Genomic DNA, 24762 nt, shown 5'->3' on the forward strand with positions numbered 1-24762 from the left:
CACATCTGAAAAGAAGTACACCACTGAACAGAGTCCAGATGGAGTTTAGAGTAACTCTGCTGCCTCATTATAGTGAATGAATCCTTTATGAGTTTCATCTGAATCGCATCATTTGGAGATTTAGATGGAAACTGCAACATAAGTACTCAGTGTAGAGCACACGACAAATATGATTCAAACTGTTAAGTAAAGTGTTGCCTGATAAAAGTTTAAACCAATTGAAAAAAGGAAAAAAAATAACGCAGCTCCCACTTAGGTACTTCATCTTTTAATGGAAACCATGAGCAGTTCTGGGTGCATATTGCTAATCCCTGCCTAACCATCCTAGCCCTTAGTAACATAGATAAAGAGATCTTTAGAAATCGTATTTCTAAAGATCCCATATGATATGCTAATGAGGCTAGCGACTAGTCACAAGGGCGTTACTTCTCTTGGCTAGTCCGCCCCCTTACTATGTAAGTACGCCCCTGTGGGCGTGCTAACATAATGAATGTGCAGTGTCAGAGGATGGTTGTGCTCACCTCTCTGCGGCCATTATGTCAGACTTGTGGGTTTCAACTCAGTGCACATGATCCCAGACTTTCAGTCATGCGCTCTATGAAGCTGGGTGTATGCGTCCTGGCTTCAACTCATGTAGTGCGCATGATCGAAAGTTCGGGATAATGCGCACTGAGCCGAAGGCCAGTGTTGGACGCGATGGCAGCAGAGTAGTGAGAGCTACCATCCTCTGATGCTCAGTAGCATATTAGCATGCCCACAGGGGCGTGCTTACATGCTAAGGGGGCCGACTAGCCAAGGGAAGTAACACCCTTGCAACTAGTCACTGGCCTCATTAGCATATTATATGGGATCTTTAGAAATACTTTTTCGAAACATCTCTTTATCTATGCTAGTGTATTCAGGGACGGTTAGGCAGGGATTAGCAATATGCACCCAGAACTGCTCGTGGTACTGGCTGCATATTGGACCTGACAGGTTCACTTTAAAGGAGTTGTATGAAAAAAGATTTCTCCAACCTCAAAAACAAAGGGACTTTTCCTTTTATAGTTTATTGCTTATTGCTCAGCTTACCAGCCACCTCTGCAGACTGGCAGCACAATTCAGACCAGCGGCTCTGCCAATCTACTGGGCTGACCTGTCAGTCATCAGTAGACGACCTCCCCCAACCTGCAGAGGAGCTATGTGTTCCTGAGAACATGTGCACTGCTGGATAGGGCTGAGCTGCAGTAACAACCACAGTCGATAGATAAGAATGGGAATTTGTCTTGATAAAAGAAGCCCTTTTTTATTTTAATATTATTAAATTGTTTTAAATAAGCGAATTCTGACATTTATTGTTCTAGCAGAAGCTGTTTTGCATTAATGATTTTTTCTTTTATAAGCTGTTGCTCTCGGTGTAGGAGATTGTTGCAGATAATGTGCTTCTCAGTGAAGGTGAAGTAAACATAATCCACATTTGTGCTTCTGGATGCTGGCCCCCCTTACATTAGCAGCTTGCGATTTGCATTAAGAATAGCCCGTAGCGGATAACATGCAGTGATTCTCACGGGGAGCGCTGCTGTGCACAAATGGAAGGCTGCTTTTTTTCCATTCTTAATGGAAACGCTATCTAAATTATGGCAGGCGAGAGAGATTGGCTATCCTTGTCTATTTTATGTTTATTATCCTGTTTACAAAAAGATGCACATTTTTTATTTTTTTTATAATGTACAAAGTGTTTAGGCATATAATCGTAAAATATCCTGCACATACACAAGTGATATCGAAGGGGCCATTTAGACAGGCCGGTAATCATGACCGAGCGTACCTAAGCACTCTTGCGTCACTAACCTCAGCCTATCTGAACAGGCCATCAATCACCCAGCAAAACGCTCATTTACCTCTTATAATAATTTTTAGACCGTGGACACATGATGAGTTTTTGATGCTGAGTATTTGCTCTGCATTAAAAACGCAGCGTTTTACAGTTCCAGAAAAGTGTATGGAATTTCTTGAAATCTCTTGCCTTTACTTTTACTCCATGTAAACTGAACTGCGGAGTTTTCTGTGCAGGTTTTCCCCTTAGACTTGCATTAGATAAAGAAAATCTGCAGGTAAAAAACGCACACGCAATCTTAATGTGTTTCCATAGTGGAAAAGCATAAAAAATGCAAATACCAGCAAGTATCAAATACAAAGCAGCTTTATCTGACACATGAAATAAGAAGAGACAAAAACTGAAGTAAAAAACGCAAGTTAAAATAAAATCTCTAGGCCTCCAGGAGGCCATGATAAACAGAATTTCCGCACTCTACTCCTCCCCCACAGCCCAAGTAAGAGTTAACGGCTCTTTGTCACCCCCTTTCCAAATTGGAAATGGCACGAGGCAGGGGTGTCCTCTCTCACGCCTGCTTTATGTTATTTGTATGGAATTTTTGGCAGAGGCTATAAGACGTAACCCCTCCATTAAGGGCTTTCCTCTTAAGACCGCAGAACATAAACTTTCCTTATTCGCAGATGATCTACTTTTATACATTACATCCCCTATAACTAGCCTCCCCAACATTGTCAGAATTTTGCAAATACGGCCACCTAAGTAACTTTAAAATAAATTCGCACAAATCGGAGATACTAAATGTCAATTTGCCCGGACCTCTAGTCACCCATTTGCAGTCAACTTTCCCTTTCAAATGGCAATCAGTGCCCCTCACATATCTAGGAGTCAAAATATCGGCTGACGTCACAAGTTTATTTGCTCAAAATTATGTTCCTGTCCTGCGGTTAACAGAGCGAGATCTTGAGCAATGGAACAAGCTACACCTGTCTTGGTTTGGTAGGATGAGTGCGGTTAAGAAGGACTTGTTGCCACGACTGCTATATTTTTTCCAAAGCCTCCCCGTCTGGCTCCCAGCATCCTTCTTTTCCCGCCTCAAGAAAGCAATTAATAAGTTTATCTGGGCATCCAAGCGGCCCAGGCTATCCTTCCAGTTACTTACCCTGTTTCCCCGAAAATAAGACACTGTCTTATATTCTTTTTGCCCTTAAAAAAGCACTATGTCTTATTTTCAGGGGGTGTCTTATTCTCGAGGAGACATGGTTGGGGGTAAGTTTACCCCCCACAAAAAGCAGACCGCCCCCCATCCCAGGATCGTCATACTTACCAGCCCAGGGCGTCTGTATGGCTCCCAGATCCTTCTATGATCTCCCATCAGGTACGCTGCACGCCTCCCCTGCGTCTGGCTGACATCAGATCACACACACACACACACACACACACACACACTTCTCCCTGTGATCTCCCTGCAGCTGTGCTCCCCTGCGTCTGGCTGACATCAGATCTCTCACACACACACACACACACACACACACACACACACACACACACACACACACATCAGATCACACTCACTCACAAACAAACACACACCCACCCCACTTCTTCCCACCCACCCCACGATCCCAGCAGCTGTGCTGCACGCCGTGCTCCTCTGCCTCCTGCCGACACTCACAGATCCGATCGCTTACGTTCACACACAGTTACACATGAGACAGTATACACGCACACATCTGATCGCATACACTCACACACACACACCCTACTTCTCCCTGTGCCCTCCGGTGGGCGGCCCCAGCAGCTGTGCTGCACGCCGTGCTCCTCTGCCTCCTGCCGACACTCACAGATCCGATCGCTTACGTTCACACACAGTTACACATGAGACAGTATACACGCACACATCTGATCGCATACACTCACACACACACACCCTACTTCTCCCTGTGCCCTCCGGTGGGCGGCCCCAGCAGCTGTGCTGCACGCCGTGCTCCTCTGCCGACACTCACAGATCCGATCGGATACACTCACACACACACACACTCTCACACATCAGACGGCATACACGCACACATCCGATCGCATACACTCACACACACTGACGATATCGCACATACGCGCTCACACACTCACAACATCCGGAGATACCACATGATTCCGGCCATGTGATCCTCCGGCAGGTCCTGGAAGGTCACTGCATGCACAGTATCGCTGCCGAGAAGCAAGCGATATCGCCGGATGTTGTGAGTGTGTGTGATCTGATGTGTGTTTGAGGGGTGTGTGTGTTCCGCCACTGCAGTACCTTGATGTGCTCACCTGCTTCCGGTCGGCTTCTGGTAAGTATGATCGGGGGTCTTCTTTCTTCTGTCTTCTCTCTTCTGGGGGTGCCCGCTGCCTATAATGAAGTGTACTGCAGTGTCTTTAACTCTTTCACCGCTGCATGACACTTCATTATTGACCGCAGCTATGTCTTATTTTCAGGGGATGTCTTATATTAAAGCTTCCCTGAAAACTCCTGGGATGTCTTATTTTCGGGGGATGTCTTATTTTCGGGGAAACGCGGTAGTAGTCCTAGGAAAATTGGGGGATTGGGAGTCCCAGACTTTCGCCTGTACAGTATGGCTTCCCTAGATACATGCATACTCGACCTATATCACCACAGGGGTGGGAACAGATGGGTAGACATTGAACACGACACGCCTGGTTGTAGCCCTCTGGTTTTCATCTGGTCTACCCATACCCCTTTGGCCTTAAGGCCACATCACACTAAGCAACATCGCTGCTGAGGCACGACTTTTGTGACTTAGCAGCGATGTTGCTAGTGATGTCGCTGTGTGTGACATCCAGCAACAACCTGGCCCCTGCTGTGAGGTCATTGGTTGTTGCTGAATGTCCTGGGCCATTTTTTAGTTGTTACTCTCCCGCTGTGAAGCACACATCGCTGTGTGTGACAGCGACAGAGCAACAACTAAATGTGCAGGCAGCAGGAGCCGGCTTCTGCAAACGTTGGTAACCAATGTAAATATTGGGTAACCAAGAAGCCCTTACCTTGGTTACCCGATATTTACCTTCGTTACCAGCGTCCGCCGCTCTCAGCTGTCAGTGCCGGCTCCTGCTCTCTGCACACGTAGCCGGAGTACACATCGGGTAATTAACCCGATGGGTACTGTGGCTAGGAGTGCAGGGAGCCAGCGCTAAGCGGTGTGCGCTGGTAACCAAGGTAAATATCGGGTTGGTTACCCGATATTTACCTTAGTTACCAAGCGCAGCATGCTTCCACGCGTCACTGCTGGCTGGGGGCTGGTCACTGATTGCTGGTGAGATCTGCCTGTGTGACAGCTCCAGCTCAGCTCAGGTGGGATCGCTGGAGCGTCGTTTAGTGTGATGATACCTTTAAGTATCATGCCTTCTTTTTTTATAAGAAACCTAGCTTGCTTTGTCAGACAAGGATCAAGGCTCTTGCGCCTCTTCTCAACCCCTAATCCCCTCATACCTATCTATGACAACCCACTCTTTTCAGCGGGGATTAATAGAACTAAATTCCTACACAAACATAGAGCAGATCATCCGACTATATCAGATTTTAGTTCTCCAACTACTATTATACCTGTCAGTGACCTATTTCAGAACTCCCAGGCCACCCCCCCGAAGCATGGTTTTTTCACAGACAACTACGGAGCTATATTAGCTCTCTCCATCCACAGGGAAACATTTTTAGATCATTGTTGCCCTTCCAGTTGCTCTGCAAGGTGAGGGACCCTCTAGAACATACTGTATCGCTGCTCTACAAAACTTTTATGGAAAGTAGAATTGCGTCAGTAGACCCACCCACCTTCTTCTCTAGATGGGAGGTCGATTTGGGCAGATCCCTGACTACAGAAGATAGAGCAAAAATTTTGCTCTTTACACAGAAATCTTCACTCAGCGCGTTGACACAGGAGAGGGGGTACAAGATACTATATAGATGGTACCGTTGTCCCACTGCTGTCCATGCGATGTTCCCAACGACTCTGGACACCTGTTGGAGATGCTTACGAGACAGAGGCTCATACATGCATATATGGTGGTCATGTGAAATTATTAGAGGCTTCTGGTTGGCAGCATTTGATCTCATTAACCGGCTTTCAACGCGCAGAGTCAATGCCTCCCCAGAGCTCGCGCTTTTATCGCTCTGCAACTTTTTGATCTCTAGATTCAAAAAAAGTCTCCTTCGACACGTCCTAGCGGTGGCGAGAAGACTCATACCTAGATTCTGGAAACAGACACAGACCCCTTCTAGGTTGGACTTGATCACAGAATTGAATGACATGTTTAGATTGGAGTAACTGATCGGACAGACCACGGAAACATCAGTGAGCGTCCTAGACCTATGGACCCTGTGGATCTTGTTCAGGGATTCGCCTGATAGAGACTCATGGCTAGCCGAGGGGGACTAAGATGAGCAGGAACTGGTCCATCCCTGTTTGGGAGGGGCGGGGGGGGGGGGGGGCTCGCGCAGGCTGGATGACATTTTTTTTCCCTCGGACTTCCCTTATGTTTGTTCCCACTTGCTTAATCTGTGATCCTTCTTGTTCCTTCCTCTCAAGTCCCTGTTTAATTCTCCCCTTCCTACTCCTTTTCTTACTCAGATTTTTCTAACCTACTCGCCATCTTAAAACCTCCTGAGCTTCCACGGAGGAGATGTTTATTTTATGTTAACTGTTGGGATATAAATTAGACTTATCTTTTTGTAATTACATGCCTTCTCAATGTGATTAATCCATATACTGATAAATTAATTTGCAATGTTGATGTTACTTTTTGTGCAAAATTATAATAAAACTTAATTTGAACTAAAATAAAATCAATAAGAAACTCAATTTGTTTTTTACATAATACGACTAGAAATGCTGCAGAAGCGCTGAAGCAGCAAAAACTCCCCAGAAGCTCATTGTGGGAACATGGCTTTCTAGGCTATGTGTGCACTAGAAAATGACTTTTTCTTAAGGAAAAAACGGACCCTGTGAAAGAATCCCGTGCCTGCGGTAAAAAAAACGCAACGAAATCCGCATGCGGTTTTGCCGCATTTTGGTGTGGTTTTGGTGTGGAATTTCTGCGGTTTTGCTGCAGGTTGGGTCCTGCGGCTTTTTACCAGTAATTAATGGCAAAACCGCAGTGATCTGCAGAAAAGAAGTGACATTAACATTAATTCCACAGCGGGTAAATCCGCAGGGACAAAGAAACGCAGTGTGCGCACAGCTTTTTTTTAATCACCTTTTGGTTTTGCTGGAGAATGACTGCAGAAATGTTGTAAACAATTTTTGCAGCGAAATCCGAGGCAATTCTGCTGGTAAATCCGCAGCATGCGCACATGGCCTTTAAAGAGGTTGTCTACTCCTTTTACATTGATGGCCTATCATCCGCATAGGCCATCAATGTCCGACACCCAGCACTCCCGCTAATCAGCTGTTCTTGGTCCTGACGAGAGTAGCAGGCAGCAAGAAACGATCCGTTCTGGAGCTACCCTGTCGACTGATAGCAGCCACGGCCGGGAATTGCACATCCGCCTCCCATTGAGATCAATAGGAAGCGGATGAGCAGTACCCAGCAGTGGCCGCCATCAGAAGATGGGTCAGCTCCAAAACTGAGCATTTCCTGCTGCCTTCTGCTGCTACTGGCGCCGAGAACATATGATCGGCAGGTGCAGGGTATCGGACCAAGGCTGATCAGACATTGGCCATCAATGTAAATTGGTGGCAAACCTCTTTTAAGCTTGCTTAAAAATGATCATTATGGCAGCACATCATCTTGCATAAACAGGACATGTGCTGCCGAGAATAACAATTTATGTGCACAGAACGATCATTAGATTTGTTGATTATAACAAGCCATCGGGTCTTCCTCTTCGCCTTATTCCTTCTATTCTTCTGACCATGATGCCCATTTATTTCCATTATAAAATGTTTAAATTCATCTGCCCAGCAGAGAAATGGTCATGTTAATTCATTTGTATTTGAGTAAAAAAAAAAAAAAAGAAAAGATAGGTGGAACTTACCATAGCAATAAAAAACCTTTAATCACAATCCTGTGAAAACATGGATGCAGGTGCAGGCGCCATCGTGGACTCGGATTTGTGTTGTCATTCTAATTGTGTTGAACTCTACTTTTCTTATATATATATTTAATAAAATTACATGACTAAAATGCTGTGACAGTCATTTAACTTCTCCCAGTGCACTGCAGTCTGATAATTTAAAGGGAATCTGTCAGCAGGTTTTTGCTGCCCCCATCTCAGAGCAGCATAATGTAGAGACAGAGACACTGATTCTGGCGGTGTGTCACTTACTGGGCTGTTTGCTGTCATTTTGATAAAATCAATATTTTTTTCTGCTGCAGACCTAGCAGTTATACAGAGCTCCTGAATATGCTAGACTACCTGCAGCATGCCAAGTAGTGCTCTGATGATAATTTACTGCTGCTTAAACTAAGATTTTATCAAAACTACACTAAACAGCCCAGTAAGTGACACATCGCTGGAATCAGGGTTTCTGCCCCTACTTTATGCTGCTCTCAGATTAGGTGGCAAAAGCCTAGTAACAGATCCCTTTTAAGTATGACTGGAAAAGTATTAAAAAAAAAAAAGTGACGCAATGACTGCACAAGATAAATAATGTACAAATCTGTAGAGCTTCATTTGCAGTAGATTTTTGAAGACTTTCCTTTCAAAGTTCTGCTATTCCTGCAGTAGATCTCATCTACTTAAGTTATATTATACTTTGTACCTACCTTTACCTCCCTCCTTTGTAAGTACTCTCCTACAAATGGCCTCAAACACGGCAGAGGCTGCTGGAATCACATGACTATCACTAAATCAAATATCTTTTTATTTTTATATAGCGCTAACATATTCCGCAGCGCTTTGCATAGATCAGGAACACTGTCCCCATTGGGGCTAACAATCTAAAGTCCCTATCTGTATGTCTTTGGAGTGTGGGAGGAACCGGAGAACCCGGAGGAAACCCACGCAAACATGAGGAGAACATACAAACTCCTTGCAAATGGTGTCCTTAGTGGGATTTGAACCCAGGACCCCAGCGCTGCAAGACTGCAGTGCTAACCACTGAGCCACCGTGCCGCTCACTAGCCAATTACCATTACATTTATAGAAAAGATAGAGAGAAAACTAAAACTTTATTTTACTATTTGATCCAGACAAGAGTGAAGGCCCAGTCACACACAACGACTTACCAGCGATCCCGAAAACGATGCGACATGATGGGGATCGCTGGTAAGTCGCTGGGAGGTCGCAGGTGAGAGGTCACACAGTCAGATCTTACCAGCGATGCAGGAACAATACAGGTTGCAGTAGCGACCTGTATAACGATCTCGGCAGTCACTGTGACCCTGTCACACAGTGTCAAACACAGCGATGTGTCTTGCCCAGCAGGACATCGCCTTTGAAGCAAATGGTCCAGGACATTCAGCAACGACCGGCAACCTCACAGCAAGGGCCTGATCACTGGTAGATGTCACACATAACAAGATCGCTACTGCGTCACAAAAACCGTGACTCAGCTGCGATCTCGCTAGCGATCTCGTTATGTGTGACGGTACCTTAAAGGAGCATTTCCACTGCACTATTATTGTGAACAAGCATTCCTAAATACAGGCTACTGATCACCCAACAAACAAGCAAAATGCTTGTTTGTCCGGTGAAAATGATCTTTTGGTTTATCCAAAAGATCATTGTTCTTGACATCACTTCATCCTGTGTAACCGGGACCGGCACTGCTGAGAACAATGCATGAACATTGCATGATCTGTAATAGCGCACCTGACGCTTGGTCAGAACCTGTGTGAACAGGGCATTAAACCACCACCACCTCGCAAACATGTTGTTGGTCTGTGGTTGTTTAATGCACCTTCCTAAGAAAGTTAAAGGGGTATTCCCATCTCAAAGATCCTATCCCAATATGTAGTAGGTAATAATAATAATTCTAGCAAAGCTCCAATTAAAAAAATTAGTATAGATTTCCTGATCTAGCCATGTCTCTTTCATCATGTGCAGGGCATTACTGAAGCGTAGGTATCCAAGGTTACTGCCACTAGCTACTAACTGTTCCTATATTATAAGCGAAAAACCCCGCACAGCAAAATTCAACATAATGGCAGGTTATTGCCTGGGAAGGTCACATGACCATAAGGACAGACTCATAAATACACCTAAAAACCGGAGAACCAGAGTCTCAAAGTGCAACAAAATTTATTACATGCAAAAACACTGGTGAAATATTAATAAAAAGAGCGGTTTAAAGTCAATAAAACAGAACAAGAATAGCAGCACCTAGAAAATTTTGGCATGATGGTATTTATCCAGATAAGAAACGGTTTGACATGAGGATGTAAACAATCATGTATACATTAGAATGAGGCAAAGAAATACAAAAATACAAAAACAAAGGCTCAGAAAGTGCATGGTGCAAGAGGTTGTTTAACTGATCTCCAAGAGACGGATAATCCGTATATTCAACCTCCATATAGTAACCCCATGGAAAACCAGGATATTAAAGTGCCAAGTGCTAGCTAAGGTGGCTCGTGCATCAGTTCTGTTAAAAAAAAAAAAATACTCCCCCATCACCCACCGACGTACGTTTCGCCTTGGGGTGAATGCACCCAAGTCCAGCTTTTTCAGGGAGGGAGAAGAGGAATCTGTACTTGGGTGAATTCATACCAAAATTTTCTATGTGCTGCTATTCTTGTTCTGTTTTATTGACTTTAAACAACTCTTTTATTAATATTTCACCAGTGTTCTTGCATGTAATAAATTTTGTTGCACTTTGAGACTCTAGTTCTCCGGTTTTTATAACTGTTCCTATATGTGTGGCTGTAACCTTGGATACATAAGCTTCTGCAATGCCCTGCACATGAGGTAAGAGACATGGCTATATCAGGAGAACTATACTACATTTCTAATTAGAGGTATTTGCTAATAATATTATCTACTACATATTGGGATACGGTAGGATCTTGGAGATCTTGGAAATGGGAATACCTCTATAACATCCAGAATAATTAAAATCTGCTCCTACACAGCTCCATATTACAATGAGTGGAGAGTGTAACTGATGAATGAAGGCGGTAAACAGAGAGAATGCATTTCTTTATAAGAAACTTAAGTGATGTGCATATCATTAGTAGAACACTTCAGGTGCCCAATTAACAGTTTTCTTTGTAGATTTCAAGTGCAGAATATTGTAAACAATTAACCAATGAAGAATTGAATACCCAGGTCCATATTAAATAGAAACACTGACCAAAGTCACCTGAAACGACATACGTTCCTATAATTGACTTATGTCTAAATATGATATTAAATAATGTCTAAATAGACATAGTCATACAAACATATATATAATTTTATTAGAGACGCCAGCAATTCACAAAAAGACAGAGTGTTGTAAAACCAAAGAAAAAGCAGACCGGACAATGCAATCCGTAGAGGGGTCAGAAATGGATGAATAACAGCAAAAAAAGTATAATGGATGTACTCAAGTTATAAAAATGCAAGAAAAATTCAATGCCAAATAGTTATTGCACAATAGTCCTGATATTACTATTAATTACACAACCGTCCCAATAAATAGTAGAATGTCCTGCCATCAGAGAGTCTATAAGTGATAACTGCACCATAGAAGGGACATCTGCAAAACCAATTATATAAAAGGCAAGTGAGAGTCAGACAAAATACGTGTAAAAAAACCCACTGTGCAAAGCACACAATAGAGACGCATGTATAGATCGTACAGCTATTTAGGCGGACCCTGAAATCATAACCTAGAGGATACAAAGACCCACCAAGGCACCGCACTACAGACCCCAGGGAGCACACGGCCCTGCACCTCGACGCGCTTTTCACATCAGCTTCATCGGAAGGTTTCTGACCCCTCTATGGATCGCATTGCCCTGTCTGTTTTTTTTTCTTTGGTTTTACAACAAACACTGTGTGTGTCTTTTTTTGCATTGTTGGCATCTCTAATAAAATGATATATATTTCTGCATGAATTTGTCTATTTAGGTATTGTAAACAATTGTTAAAAGACAAGTAATGTGATTGTAATATGCATCACATGAACCATCACGCCCCATTCTGCAGATTTCCAGTCCAGCATGTTGCGCCCTGCTGTCACTCTTCTGCTGATTGGCCTCTAGTGGCCGCTGTTGTACACTTTTAGACATTGTGCTGCACTTTCGCTCCTCACAACTGCAGGTTGTTATATGCACTTGAATTTGCACTTAATTAATGATGCCCAATATTGCATCTTAAAAAAGCCATCTTCTTTCCTGTTTTGACTTTCTTCCAAATGCATGGAACTCCTAAGGGATTGCTGAGTGCTGTGATTAGCACTCTGTCCAGCTTTATGCATTTCCAGATGCAGAAAAGTTGAATTCAGAAGGGTGTACAAAGTGTCATCTACGTGTTGATGATATCGGGAAGAGTCGGACCATCCATTTTCTAACGTCTCTCATCCAGGCTCAAAAGACATTTCTTTGGCCGCTGACTGGTGCTGTCATACAGTGGTTGGAGAATGAATTGCTTGACTCTTCCTAAAATTGTCAACATCCAAAGGACTCTTCACTGGTAAGCATTATACAGCGCTTGCTGATATTCCCTATTTGCTCTATTTGGTGTAATATGCAGGAGTGTGTTTACTGTTATCAGACATTTTATTAAAGGGAACCTGTCACCAGAATTAGCAACTATAAGCTGCTGCCACCACCAGTGAGCCCTTATATACAGTATTCTAGAATACTGTATATAAGAACCCAGACCGCTCTGTAGAACGTAAAAAACGCTTTTAATATACTTACCTAGGGGGCAGTCCGGTTCGATAGATGTTGCTGCTCTCCAGTCCGATGGGTGTTGCTGCTCTCCCGTCCTGCGCCTCCTCTCTGCGGCAATCTCCTTCTGAGACCCGTGTGCATGACACATCCTACGTCATCGTGGCTGGCATTGAGGTCCTGTGCAGACGCACTTTGATATGCGCTATTTAGGGCAGATCAAAGTATTGTAGTGCTCAGTACACTACATTACATTACATACATTACATTACTTTGATCTGCCCTCAGCAGCGCAGTGCAAAATGCGCCTGTGCAGGACCGCAATGCCGACCTATGTGGATGACGTAGGACGCGCCATACACAGTGGGCTGGGTAGAAGGAGGACTTCAATCACCACCGAGAGGAGGCACCAGACTGGAGAGCAGCGACACCCATCGGACCGGACTTCCCCCTAGGTGAGTTTAATAAATGTGTTTTTTATGTTATATACAGTGACTTGGACTCATATACAGTATTCTGGCATGCTGTATACAAGAGCTCACTGGTGGTGGCCACAGCTTATAGTCGCTAAATCTGGTAACAGGTTCTCTTCAAGACGCGGATGCAGTTTTGTCTGGTAAACTAACAGGTTTCCTTTAATTATTTTGCTTGTTCTGTATCTTTACCTAAACTTGAGCCCAGTGAACCTTTTCTTTGTAGCGTTCGATGTTTCCACTAACCAGAAGTCTTCGATTCTGTTGAAATCTGTTATTAAATCCTGTCTATTAGTTGTGACATACTTCACATTGGAGAGTCTTCCATATTTACTTACCAAACAGGAGACCCTCCTTGTGCTTACCAGTGAGTCGGTGTGGGACTAGTGATGGAGTCGTAGGTGGAGGCTGAGGATGAGAAGTGGTCAGCTGCTCATCACAAGCTTTCAGCACTATGCTCCCAGTATTGAAGCGCTGACTAGGGAGTTATACATGTGAAGGCATGAAGGCATAAAATAATACTGCAAACCCATGATGTATTATTGGACAGTTAGTAATGTATGTGATGTGAAGATGAGAAGAACCTGCTTTATACTCATGAGTCATGAAGTTCTGAAAAGCTACTGCCATCTCAGGCAAATCTATCAGACTGTGCTGGCGATCAATATGACAAGTCTTTCTTCATCTTTCAGGGTGATTGAGCAGTTGGGTGGGAAGCAGCTGGTAATGAACCACATGCATCATGAAGACCAACAGGTCCGCTACAATGCTTTGTTAGCAGTACAGAAATTGATGGTCCATAATTGGTAAGTTGCTGCTTGTGAATAAATGGTTCTGAAAGTAATTCTGCTACATTAGTTTATTTGAAAGCTAAGAGGATGGTTGTGGGTTAAATCGTGTTATTCACACAAGTGACTATTAAAGGACTTTTATCTGGCATTAATGAGTAGATAAATAGATTATCAAATATTCTAAATTTGTGAAAAGTCAATAATCTGTACTGGACTCAAGCAATGAAATCTTATGTGTTCTCCGGCCTTATTCTTCTCCTCTTGCCATGTTCATGATTGTCTTCCATTTATAGAGACTTGAAATCCTGCATATTTTCAGGTTATCTTGCTATGTGCTTTGCATTTTGTGGATGACTTTTTAAAGACTTTTGTCTTGGCTTATATTTTTCTCCAGACCCACCTTTGAGTTAGGCCCTTTTTATAGTGACGATACAGACCAGATAGCTGCTGTCTCATTTAACCGACCTCTGTCTTTCTAGATGGCTCTTCCTGTCCACCTCTCGGCCCATACACATGGCCAGCAACAGATAGCAAAGTAATCTGTACACTACACATCACTGGCAGCACATATCTCCTGGGGGAACAGTATGATTGGGTGTTGGAATTTAATTTACTCGTTAGACTCACCAGGTAAGGTGGATCCTCCAAACCCAAGGTCCAGGTCTGCACATGGGCCACCTTCATCGGTGCAGCAGATCAGTGAGGTATGAGGGATTGGAAACCTCAGATAGGAGATGTGGCCAAAATACTGTAAAGCGCAGGCAGGCGCGATGCTGGAAACCATAGGTAGACCAGGTACGGCCCAAAGACTCCAGGCAGGTGGGAGATGTCAGGAGACCACAGGTAGTCAGGATGCTGAGAACCGTAAACGGGCAGTAGATGTCCAGGAGACTGCAGGTAAGCAGGCGGGATGCTGGAAACCACAGGTAGGCAGTAGCTTCACACTGCTGCTGAGCAGGTTAAAGTGCATAGAGAAACCTGGGGACTATCAACACTGAACTCTTAATACCAAGGCACAGGCGTGTGTCTTGGTGAGCCTTATATTGGCCCAGGCAGATAATCATTTGAGATCACGCTGCGCCATATGTAAAGCCTGACGTGGAGCTCAACATAATTCAACAGACCGGGATGAGGAAGCCAAAGCATGGATTCGGGACAGGGCTTGATCCTTGTCACCCACCGACACCAATTGTTTGGGCGACCCTAATTTACATTGTGGTTGGATGGTTCCACTAAAATTAGAAGGCTTGGAGGACTTTACTCTAATAAGTAGTTAAGATTTCTCTTGTAAATCTAAGCTATTAGGGTTAATTCAAAAGAAGTAATTAAACCTATCTACCTAGATATGAAAACAAAATGCATTAATGAGCAAAAGGGTAACCATGTTTTGAACTTTTGACTTTCAGGTTCCATATCTCCGCATTCATTACAACTTTGAAAGTGAGACTACCTTCATTTTATAGACAATCATATAGAAGTTCAAACTATTGTTACCCTTTTGATCGTCAATATATGTAAATATTGTAAACCATGTGTAAAAGGTTCCAAGATGGAAGAGCCTTTGATTCTCCGCTTTATGACTCCACATTTTTTTCAATGTCTGACTAATCCAATAAAACTCTCCGAAAAGTTAGAGCTTTACATGGGGAATAACCTCCTGGAGGCAGGTGGGTGTTAGATCTGGACTCAACTTCCCCTTTAATTTCCCTGCTGACAATGTGGTGTAGTGTAGAGGACACAGCACCTGTAAAGCCTCCCGTAATGCTGAAGCAGCTATCTGCACTCCTCTGATACCATACTGGTCCATAGTGGGTATAAAACCCAGGTTGGTCACTCGGCTCCGCTGTTTCAATAGAGTAACGTCAATAATTTCTTCATGCTGATAAATTGGAGAGAAGACGTTCTCCACAATGTATGTTTGATGGAAGCAGAGCGGCTACGTGAACCCTGCTTTGGGTAATCTTGTGTTTCCACGTCTGTCTGATGACATTCACTTTTATTATTTACCTATTGTTGGGTAATATTAAATGTATCACTTTGCTTTAGTAATTACTGGTTGATGGCAGCTCCAGTCATGATGTTTACCTCCCTTTATGCATCCAAATGACATTACTGTATATTTTTGCATGTGGCACGAGAAATAAAAAAAAAAAATGAAAGGATAACATAAGCCATTAGTTTTAATTACACATCCTCTTGTGCTTTTATTAAAGCTTTGTGGTCATTAGGGACCTGCTAATGCAATTTAGCCTTATTATGTCTTGCAAATAAGTTTGGCAAATGTATACTGAAAGTGGGAGCCATGCCTCGGTGTCATTTGTGAGCCTGTTTATATACACTGGAGATCAAAATTAGAGAGCAATGTATGATCACTTTTTTCAGAAATAATGTAATCTACATCGATCAACATTTGAAGGTGTTTTGGTAAGGGCTACACCATGCCGCTAGAACAGTGTTTTATAAAAGATCCAAAGTTTATCAACATTAAACCCTTCATTTTGCCCAAAGCGTGATGATCAAAACTAGAGAACAATGACTGTAGCACAAAGATTATAAGTACATTTTCTGAAGGTAACAGTCACCAATCAGTAGGATGTATACAGGCCTTTGCTTTGAATTACGTCAGCACATCTGAGGCCACAGGACATCACTAGTCTCTCACACTGCTCTGGTGTGAGTTTGGTCCACTCTTCCACTCTCTTCCACAGTTCTTTGGCTGTTGTGGGTTTCTTGGCCATAACTTTGTCAAATTTACCATGTAAACACAAATCCCTATAAAACATTATCTTTATTTAAATATAAATATTTAAAAAAAATATTTAAATAAAGATAATGTTTTAAAGGGATTTGTGTTTACATGTTAAATTTGAGTTTTGTGACTATCCCAATACTATTTTGATTTTGGTAAGATAACCATAACTTTGTCACCAAGGATTTTCCAGAGGTTTTCTATTGGGTTTAGATCAGGACTCTGGGCTGGCCATTTCATTGTTTCAATGTTTTCTGTTTCAAGGAACTGCTTTACCCATTTTGTTGCATTGTCCTGCATAAAAATTGCTGGCAGATTGAGTGATGAATGCAAGTAAGGAACCACGTGTTGTTGAAGAAGGTTCTCATACACACTTGCATTCACTCTGCCATATAGCTGTATGAAAGGTCCAACTCCTGCTGCAGAAAACATTCCTCAAACCATGACACTTCCTCCACCACCTTTCACTGACTTCTTAACACACTTCGGGTTAGTCTTTCCCCAGTTTGTTGACAAAAATGTTTCCCATCAGACCCAAATAAATTAAACTTGCTTTAATCACTAAAATGAACTGTGGACCACTTCTCCTCTGTCCACACAACATGCTCTTCACCAAAGGTGAGTCTAGCCTTTTGATTCTTTCTGCTAATGAGAGATTTGGTCACTGCAGAGTGGGCTTTCAGTCCAAATGCTCTTCAATCTTGTGACATTGTATGATGAGGCAGATCCTTACCCTGTTCAGTGCTGAACTGCCCAGCGATTCAAGCTGCAGTGTTGAAACGATTACCCATGGAGATTCCCCTGCATTATCCTGTCCTCTGTTTTGCATTTGTATTTCGAGGGCGACCAGCTTTCTTTGGGAACTTGAGAGAGTTTGTGATGTTGTAAAGATGCAATATTCTTGAAATCACAGACTTTGAATGACCAACTACTCTTGTTATGGCTGATAGGGTCACCCCTTTGGCCTTCATATGGAGAATCTGCTGGCAGAATTTTTCAGTCACTTTGGAACAGCACAATAGTTTTGCAAAGTCAGTGCAAACTGGAAAGTTAGGCTGCTAATGCTAATTTTGATCAGTGTTCTATTTATCTCATTTACATTTTTATTATGTGCTTTAGAATAAATTAAATTTATGAAATAAGTTTAAAATACTGCTAGATTACTCATGTTAAGATATAATCACATAGGACAACACAATGACCTTAACATTTAGAAAATTCTATATTGTTCTCTAATTTTGATCTCCAGTTTAGATTGTCGGATGAAATCTAACTTAGATGAACTCAGTAGAGCGACCCATTAGGGGTCTCTGGTCAATGACCGGGGTGAGCCCCTTCCAACTAGTGTCAGCAAATGTTTGAGAAATTAGCTGATTTTTTTTCCGAGCTTTTTTCTGCCTTACTACATAAGCAAAAATCTTTATTCCTATTATGAAAAATTTAAAAAGAAAAAAATGAATTAGTTTCATATAAATTTACCAGAAAGTATATATGTGTGCACCAGACATTAGAAATGCGCAGTATTAAGAAACATTGTATTTACTTGGTATGGAAGTGACTATGAAATGAAGGTACTGAAGGGTATAACTTCTTTATCAGTCTACATTTTAATGAATAGTGAATAAATCCACGAATGCCTCATCCCTTAGGATGTAGCTGAATTTATTGTCATTTCAAAAATAAATCAGGGTTTTCTATTATTATGGGCTTGAAATAAATTGAATGGATGCAAACTTCAGGCGATACCTATGATACCATCACTATCAGTAATAGAAATTAGATTTTCTGCAAACGGCATACATACACGGCAGTTTTCATGCCCGCTCCATGGAAATCCATTTATTCTTCTTGATAATCTGTAAATGCCTTCATATAAATAATGCACTTTTCTTTCAAATAGGTTTGGCCTTTGTGTCGTATTGGATGGTTATGTATCCATTGGAGGTGGTAGTCATCATCTCCTCTCCTCTGTCATATCTTCGAGATGTAGAGATCATCCAGCTTTTAGGGTTTTAGGGCACACTGGCCTCTTCAGATCCGTTGACACGGACCGGTCAGCATCGCTAAACGCCCACTGATGATCTGTACTGAATGTCTCACTGAGTAAAGCCTGCCATAGTTCACGGCAGCGCGAGTCCTGTGTACACAAGACAATGTGCTACCGAGAGCGATGATCTTTTGTCCTCCAAAATCATTTCGTCCAATAAAGGAGAATTTTTCTCTTTTCATTGGTTGATCGGAATTCTGTTCACACGGAAAGATTATTATGAAATGAGCATTCTTAGGAATCATGAACCTTTTATTGACCCTTTGGTTTAGATTTCTTTTCATGTATGGTGTCTGGTGCACTTCATTAGTCATTAGGCTGTCGAGTTTTATGATACTGCGCAGCATTTCCAAGACTCGAGCTTCGTCAAAGTAAATCCCTTTGGACAGAGCCTTTTGGATCTACGTTTTGGCGTACGTGCCCATGATCTGCAGTCGCTGCGTTCTAGATGCGGAGACGCAAGTGCTCTCTGCAGGAGTATGCAGCGTTCATGACCACGATCAGGGTTCTGGGTGCAGCAGATTTTCACTGTGTTCTCCTGCTTTTTGCCAAGAATAAACTCGCATGCTGTGGCTCAAAAAGCCACGGCGCAGATCAGATTACGCTGCGGAAAAAAGCACAGTGGATGGGATTTCTATAAATACCATCCACTGTACTTCTACTATACAACGCAGAGTTTTGGCCGCAACAAAATCACGCTGCTTCCAGAACGCTACAAACCCGATCTTGTGCACAAACCCTTAGGCCATCCCTATGCTGCAGAATTCTAATTCTCTATCATGCGGAGAATATCTCTGTAATACAGCATGAATTGATACATGCCTATATTTTGGGGGGTTTTAACCAGAATATGAAACTGGGAGAAAATATGTCCCTAACTACAAGATATAACTACCGTAGTAAGGGTTTAATTAGGTGGCATCAGAGATGGTATGTTCTTTAGCCCATCAGTAAGAATGGATTATGAGTATCATAGTATCATAGTATCATAGTTTTTAAGGTTGAAGGGAGACTCTAAGTCCATCTAGTTCAACCCGTAGCCTAACATGTTGATCCAGAGGAAGGCAAAAAAAAACCCCAATGTGGCAAACAAGTTCCAATATCAAAAACGAAGAAACTTCAGCTCTCCCCTCTTCACTCCCAAATCTTACCTCCGGTGCACGGAAACACCCTGACCTGGGTGGGAACACATGAAGAAAGGAAGAAATTCCAGCAACTTCAGGAGAAAGTAGAATTTTCTTAAAAAACAGTTTCTTTATTAGTGATAAAAATATTAATATTCCATCCAAGCAAGACAAAAATAGAGAGGCAAGACAGAGGAGCTGTTTCCTCCGCGTTTCAACCTGAATAGGTCTTAATCATGGAATGCCAATGGGCAATGTTTTTTAAGAAAATTCTACTTTCTCCTGAAGTTGCTGGAATTTCTTCCTTTCTTCAAACAAGTTCCAATGGGGAAAAAAATTCCTTCCTGACTCCACATCCGGCAATCAGACTAGTTCCCTGGATCAATACCCTGTCATAAAATCTAATATACATAACTGGTAATATTAAATTTTTCAAGAAAGGCATCCAGGCTCTGCTTAAATGTTAGTAGTGAATCACTCATTACAACATCATGCGGCAGAGAGTTCCATAGTCTCACTGCTCGTACAGTAAAGAATCCTCGTCTGTGATTATGATTAAACCTTCTTTCCTCAAGACGTAGCGGATGCCCCCGTGTTCCAGTCGCAGGCCTAGGTGTAAAAAGATCTTTGGAAAGGTCTCTGTACTGTCCCCTCATATATTTATAAATTGTGATTAGATCCCCCCTAAGCCTTCGTTTTTCCAAACTAAATAACCCCAAGTTTAATAACCTGTCTTGGTATTGCAGCCCACCCATTCCTCTAATAATCTTGGTCGCTCTTCTCTGCACCCTCTCCAGTTCAGCTATGTCCTTCTTATATATCGGTGACCAGAATTGTACACAGTATTCTAAGTGTGGTCTCACTAGTGACTTGTACAGAGGTAGAACTATTTTTTTCATGAACACTTATACCTCTTTTAATACATCCCATTATTTTATTAGCCCTGGCAGCAGCTGCCTGACACTGTCCACTAAAGTGAAGTTTACCATCCACCCATACACCCAAGTCTTTTTCTGTGTCTGTTTTACCCAGTGTTCTACAATTAAGTACATAATCATAAATGTTATTTCCTCTACCCAAGTGCATGACCTTACATTTATCTACATTAAACTTCAATTGCCACTTCTCAGCCCAATCCTCCAATTTACATAAATCTCCCTGCAATATAAAGTTATCCTCCTCTGTATTGATTACCCTGCAGAGTTTAGTATCATCTGCAAATATTGAAATTCTACTCCGCATGCCCCCAACAAGGTCATCTATAAATATGTTGAAAAGAAGCGGGCCCAATACTGACCCCTGTGGTACCCCACTATGAACTGAGACCCAGTCCGAGTACGTACCATTAATAACCACCCTTTGTTTCCTATCACTGAGCCAGTTTTTAACCCAGTTACACATATTTTCCCCTATCCCCATTATTCTCATTTTATGTACCAACATTTTGTGTGGCACCGTATCAAAAGCTTTTGAAAAGTCCATATACACAACATCCACTGCATTTCCCTGGTCCAGACTTGAACTTACCTCTTCATAGAAGCCGATAAAATTAGTTTGACAGGATCGATCCCTCATAAACCCATGTTGATACTCTGTCATAAGGTTATTTTTCTTGAGATACTCCAGTATAGCATCTCTCAAGAAACCCTCAAGGATTTTACCAACCGTAGAGGTTAAACTTACCGGCCTATAATTTCCCGGCTCAGTTTTTGTCCCCTTTTTGAATATTGGCACCACATTTGCTATGCGCCAGTCCTGCGGTACCGACCCTGTTATTAAGGAATCTGAGAAGATTAAAAATAATGGTCTATCTATCACAGAACTCAATTCCTGTAGTACTCTGGGGTGTATGCCATCCGGGCCCGGAGATTTGTCAACCTTAGTGATTTCGAGGTGGCGGCGTACTTCCTGCTGGGTTAAGCAGGTAATATTCAAGGGTGAATTTATGATATCACTGGTCATGTCATCTGCCATGGCATTTTCTTGTATAAAAACCGTAGAAAAAAAGTCATTCAGCAGGTTGGCTTTACCCTCATCCCCTTCCACCATTTCACCAAGACTATTTTTAAGGGGGCCAACACTATCGCTTTTCAGTTTTTTACTGTTTATGTAGTTAAAGAATATTTTAGGATTATTTTTACTTTCTCTCGCAATGAGTCTCTCTGCCTCAACCTTAGCTAACTTAATTTGCTTTTTACATATTTTATTTAATTTTCTATAATTGTATAATGCCTCATCACTACCCAACCTCTTTAATTCTTTTAAGGCTTTCTGTTTTTCTTTTATTGCTTCCCTTACAGCTCTATTTAGCCATAGGGGTTTCCTCCTATTTCTAGCATGTTTGTTCCCATAGGGTATATTTTCTGCACAAGCCCTATTCAGGATGCTCATAAAAGTCTCCCATTTGCTTTGTGTACTTTTATTACTTAGTACATTATCCCAGTTTATTGCACTAAGATCATCTCTCAACCGTTTAAAATTTGCTTTCCTGAAGTTTAGTGTCCTTGTAGCCCCTCTACTAGACATCTTACTAAAGAATACATGAAAACTTATTATTTTGTGATCACTATTCCCCAAGTAACCCCCAACTTGTATATTTGATATGCGGTCTGGCTTATTGGTTAGTACAAGGTCTAGTAGTGCTCCCCCTCTTGTGGGGTCCTGTACCATTTGTGAAAGGTAATTATCGTTCATTGTTATCAAAAATCTATTTCCTTTGCTGGAACTGCAAGTTTCTGTTCCCCAATTTATATCAGGATAGTTAAAGTCCCCCATAATAATTACCTCTCCGAGACTCGCTGCTTTATCAATTTGCTTTATGAGGAGATTCTCTACCTCTTCCATAATATTCGGCGTCTTATAACACACCCCTATCAGTATTTTATTATTCATTCTCCCCCCCCTTATCTCCACCCATAGGGACTCTACATTCTCAGTACCCTCACATATGTTGTCACGCAGGATGGGTTTTAAGGATGATTTTACATATAGACACACACCTCCCCCTCGCTTATTTGTACGGTCATTCCTGAATAGGCTATAACCCTGTAAATTAACAGCCCAGTCATAGCTCTCATCCAGCCATGTCTCTGATATCCCCACTATATCATAATTTTCTTCCAACAATATTAATTCTAATTCCTCCACCTTATTTGTGAGGCTTCGGGCATTAGTGTACATGCACGTTACGTATGACTCTGTACCTGTATTCCTGCTTACTGTATTAACTGTCCTAACCCTCCCCCCCCGTACCACCCCAATTTCATTACTTGTGCCCTGGTCACTATCTGCACTACATTCCCCTTCTATAAAGTGAATACCCTCGCCCCCCATTCCTAGTTTAAACACTCCTCCAACCTTCTAGCCATTTTCTGCCCCAGCAGAGCTGCACCTTCCCCATTAAGATGCAGCCCATCCCTAGCATAGAATCTGTAGCCAACTGAAAAGTCGGTCCAATTCTCCAGGAACCCAAAACCCTCTTTCCTACACCAATTCCTGAGCCACCTGTTAACCTCCCTGATCTCTCTTTGCCTCTCTGGTGTGGCTCGTGGCACAGGTAGTATTTCCGAAAATACCACCTTTTGAGGTCCATGCTTTAAGCTTACAACCTAATTCCCTGAAATCATCTTTAAGGACCTTCCACCTACCTCTAACTTTGTCATTTGTGCCAATGTGTACAATGACTGCTGGGTCCTCCCCAGCCCCTCCCAGTAATCTGTCAACCCGATCAGCGATGTGCCGAACTCGAGGTCCAGGAAGACAACACACTGTTCGGCGATCCCTGTCTTTGTGACAGATTGCCCCTATCTGTCCCCCTAATAATTGAGTCCCCCACTACCAGTACCTGTCTTGCCTGCCCTGCAGTCCTATTCCCCCCCCTTACTGGAGCAGACACTCCTCTGGCGTTCAGAGGTCATGCCTTGCTGCAGCAATGCTACCCCTGTAATGACATCCCCCTCATCTGCCAAGTTTGCAAACCTATTGGGGTGTGTCAGTTCAGGACTAGCCTTCCTAGCACTTTTCCCTTTACCCCCCTTTCTAACTGTCACCCAGCTACCTACCTCACCATCCTGCCGCTCCCTACTACGATTCTCCCCCACATCTGACCCAGCAAGCTGCTGCTCAGTGAGCAGCACACTCCTTTCCATATTGCTAATGCATCTCAGAGTTGCCAGCTGCTCATTTAGATCCAGTATCTGGGCTTCCAAATGTGCAACTTGCGCACATCTCGAACAACAGTATGCACCCTCGAACGGCTTTTCAAGGACTGCATACATGAGACAAGATGTACACTGGATCGCATTAGCAATAGTGGAGCACATTTTCTAATGGGGATAGCACTAAACAAATGATAAGTAATTAAACAACTAAATACAAACAATTCTACTCACTTACTTTTGCTCACACTTTGCTCACTCACGCTCACAATGAAGAAGACAGGCTAAAATTCGCGCGCCGCTAGGCACGCGGTTTTCAGAAGTCTTCCTTCCGGCTGTAACGGCCAAAACCCGGTTCTCCTTGAGCTCGCGGTGACTCTTCACTTATCCCAGAAGGCACTGGGAATTTGCAAATTATCCTCGCAAGACTCCTTCCCTGGCTTTAAAGATAAGATAGCAAAGATAGTAAAGATGGCAAAAGATTGATCATGCATAAAGTATTTGCGTATTTAGCAAGGAAAACGGTATATGTCACATAATGTCAAGTGGGCAATGTTCTTTCCCTGCTCATCGCTAAAACTTCAATAGAAGTTGTCCAATTTATATCTAAATGAATCTTGGCCAGGATATAGGGCTTGATAAAAGCTGCCCTTGTATATGTAATGTACTGTCATCTGCCTCCGAAAGCCTTTTATAGTTGACCTTTATGAGGTCTAATGTTATTGAGGTTTTTCAAGTGTTTTCTCTTCAGCTCACCAGCATGCACATGATGGAGAGCCATCTTACATCCATT

The 24762-nt window shown here is 42.6% G+C and overlaps 1 protein-coding gene across 2 annotated transcripts in view; it reads left to right on the forward strand.

The window, feature by feature from the left end:
* ATP6V1H (ATPase H+ transporting V1 subunit H) overlaps nt 1–24762 on the forward strand; it is a 196620-nt gene that overhangs the window by 146396 nt on the left and 25462 nt on the right. Inside the window, exon 14 of one of the 2 annotated variants that reach the window (XM_075353271.1) lies at nt 13794–13907. In XM_075353271.1, coding sequence (XP_075209386.1) covers nt 13794–13907 — 114 coding nt within the window. Of the gene's footprint in view, nt 1–13793; nt 13912–24762 lie in introns of those variants that run through there. The other variant, XM_075353272.1, reaches the window with a different exon arrangement.

This window comes from Anomaloglossus baeobatrachus, chromosome 6, assembly GCF_048569485.1.
Source record: "Anomaloglossus baeobatrachus isolate aAnoBae1 chromosome 6, aAnoBae1.hap1, whole genome shotgun sequence".
Lineage (NCBI taxonomy): Eukaryota > Metazoa > Chordata > Amphibia > Anura > Aromobatidae > Anomaloglossus > Anomaloglossus baeobatrachus.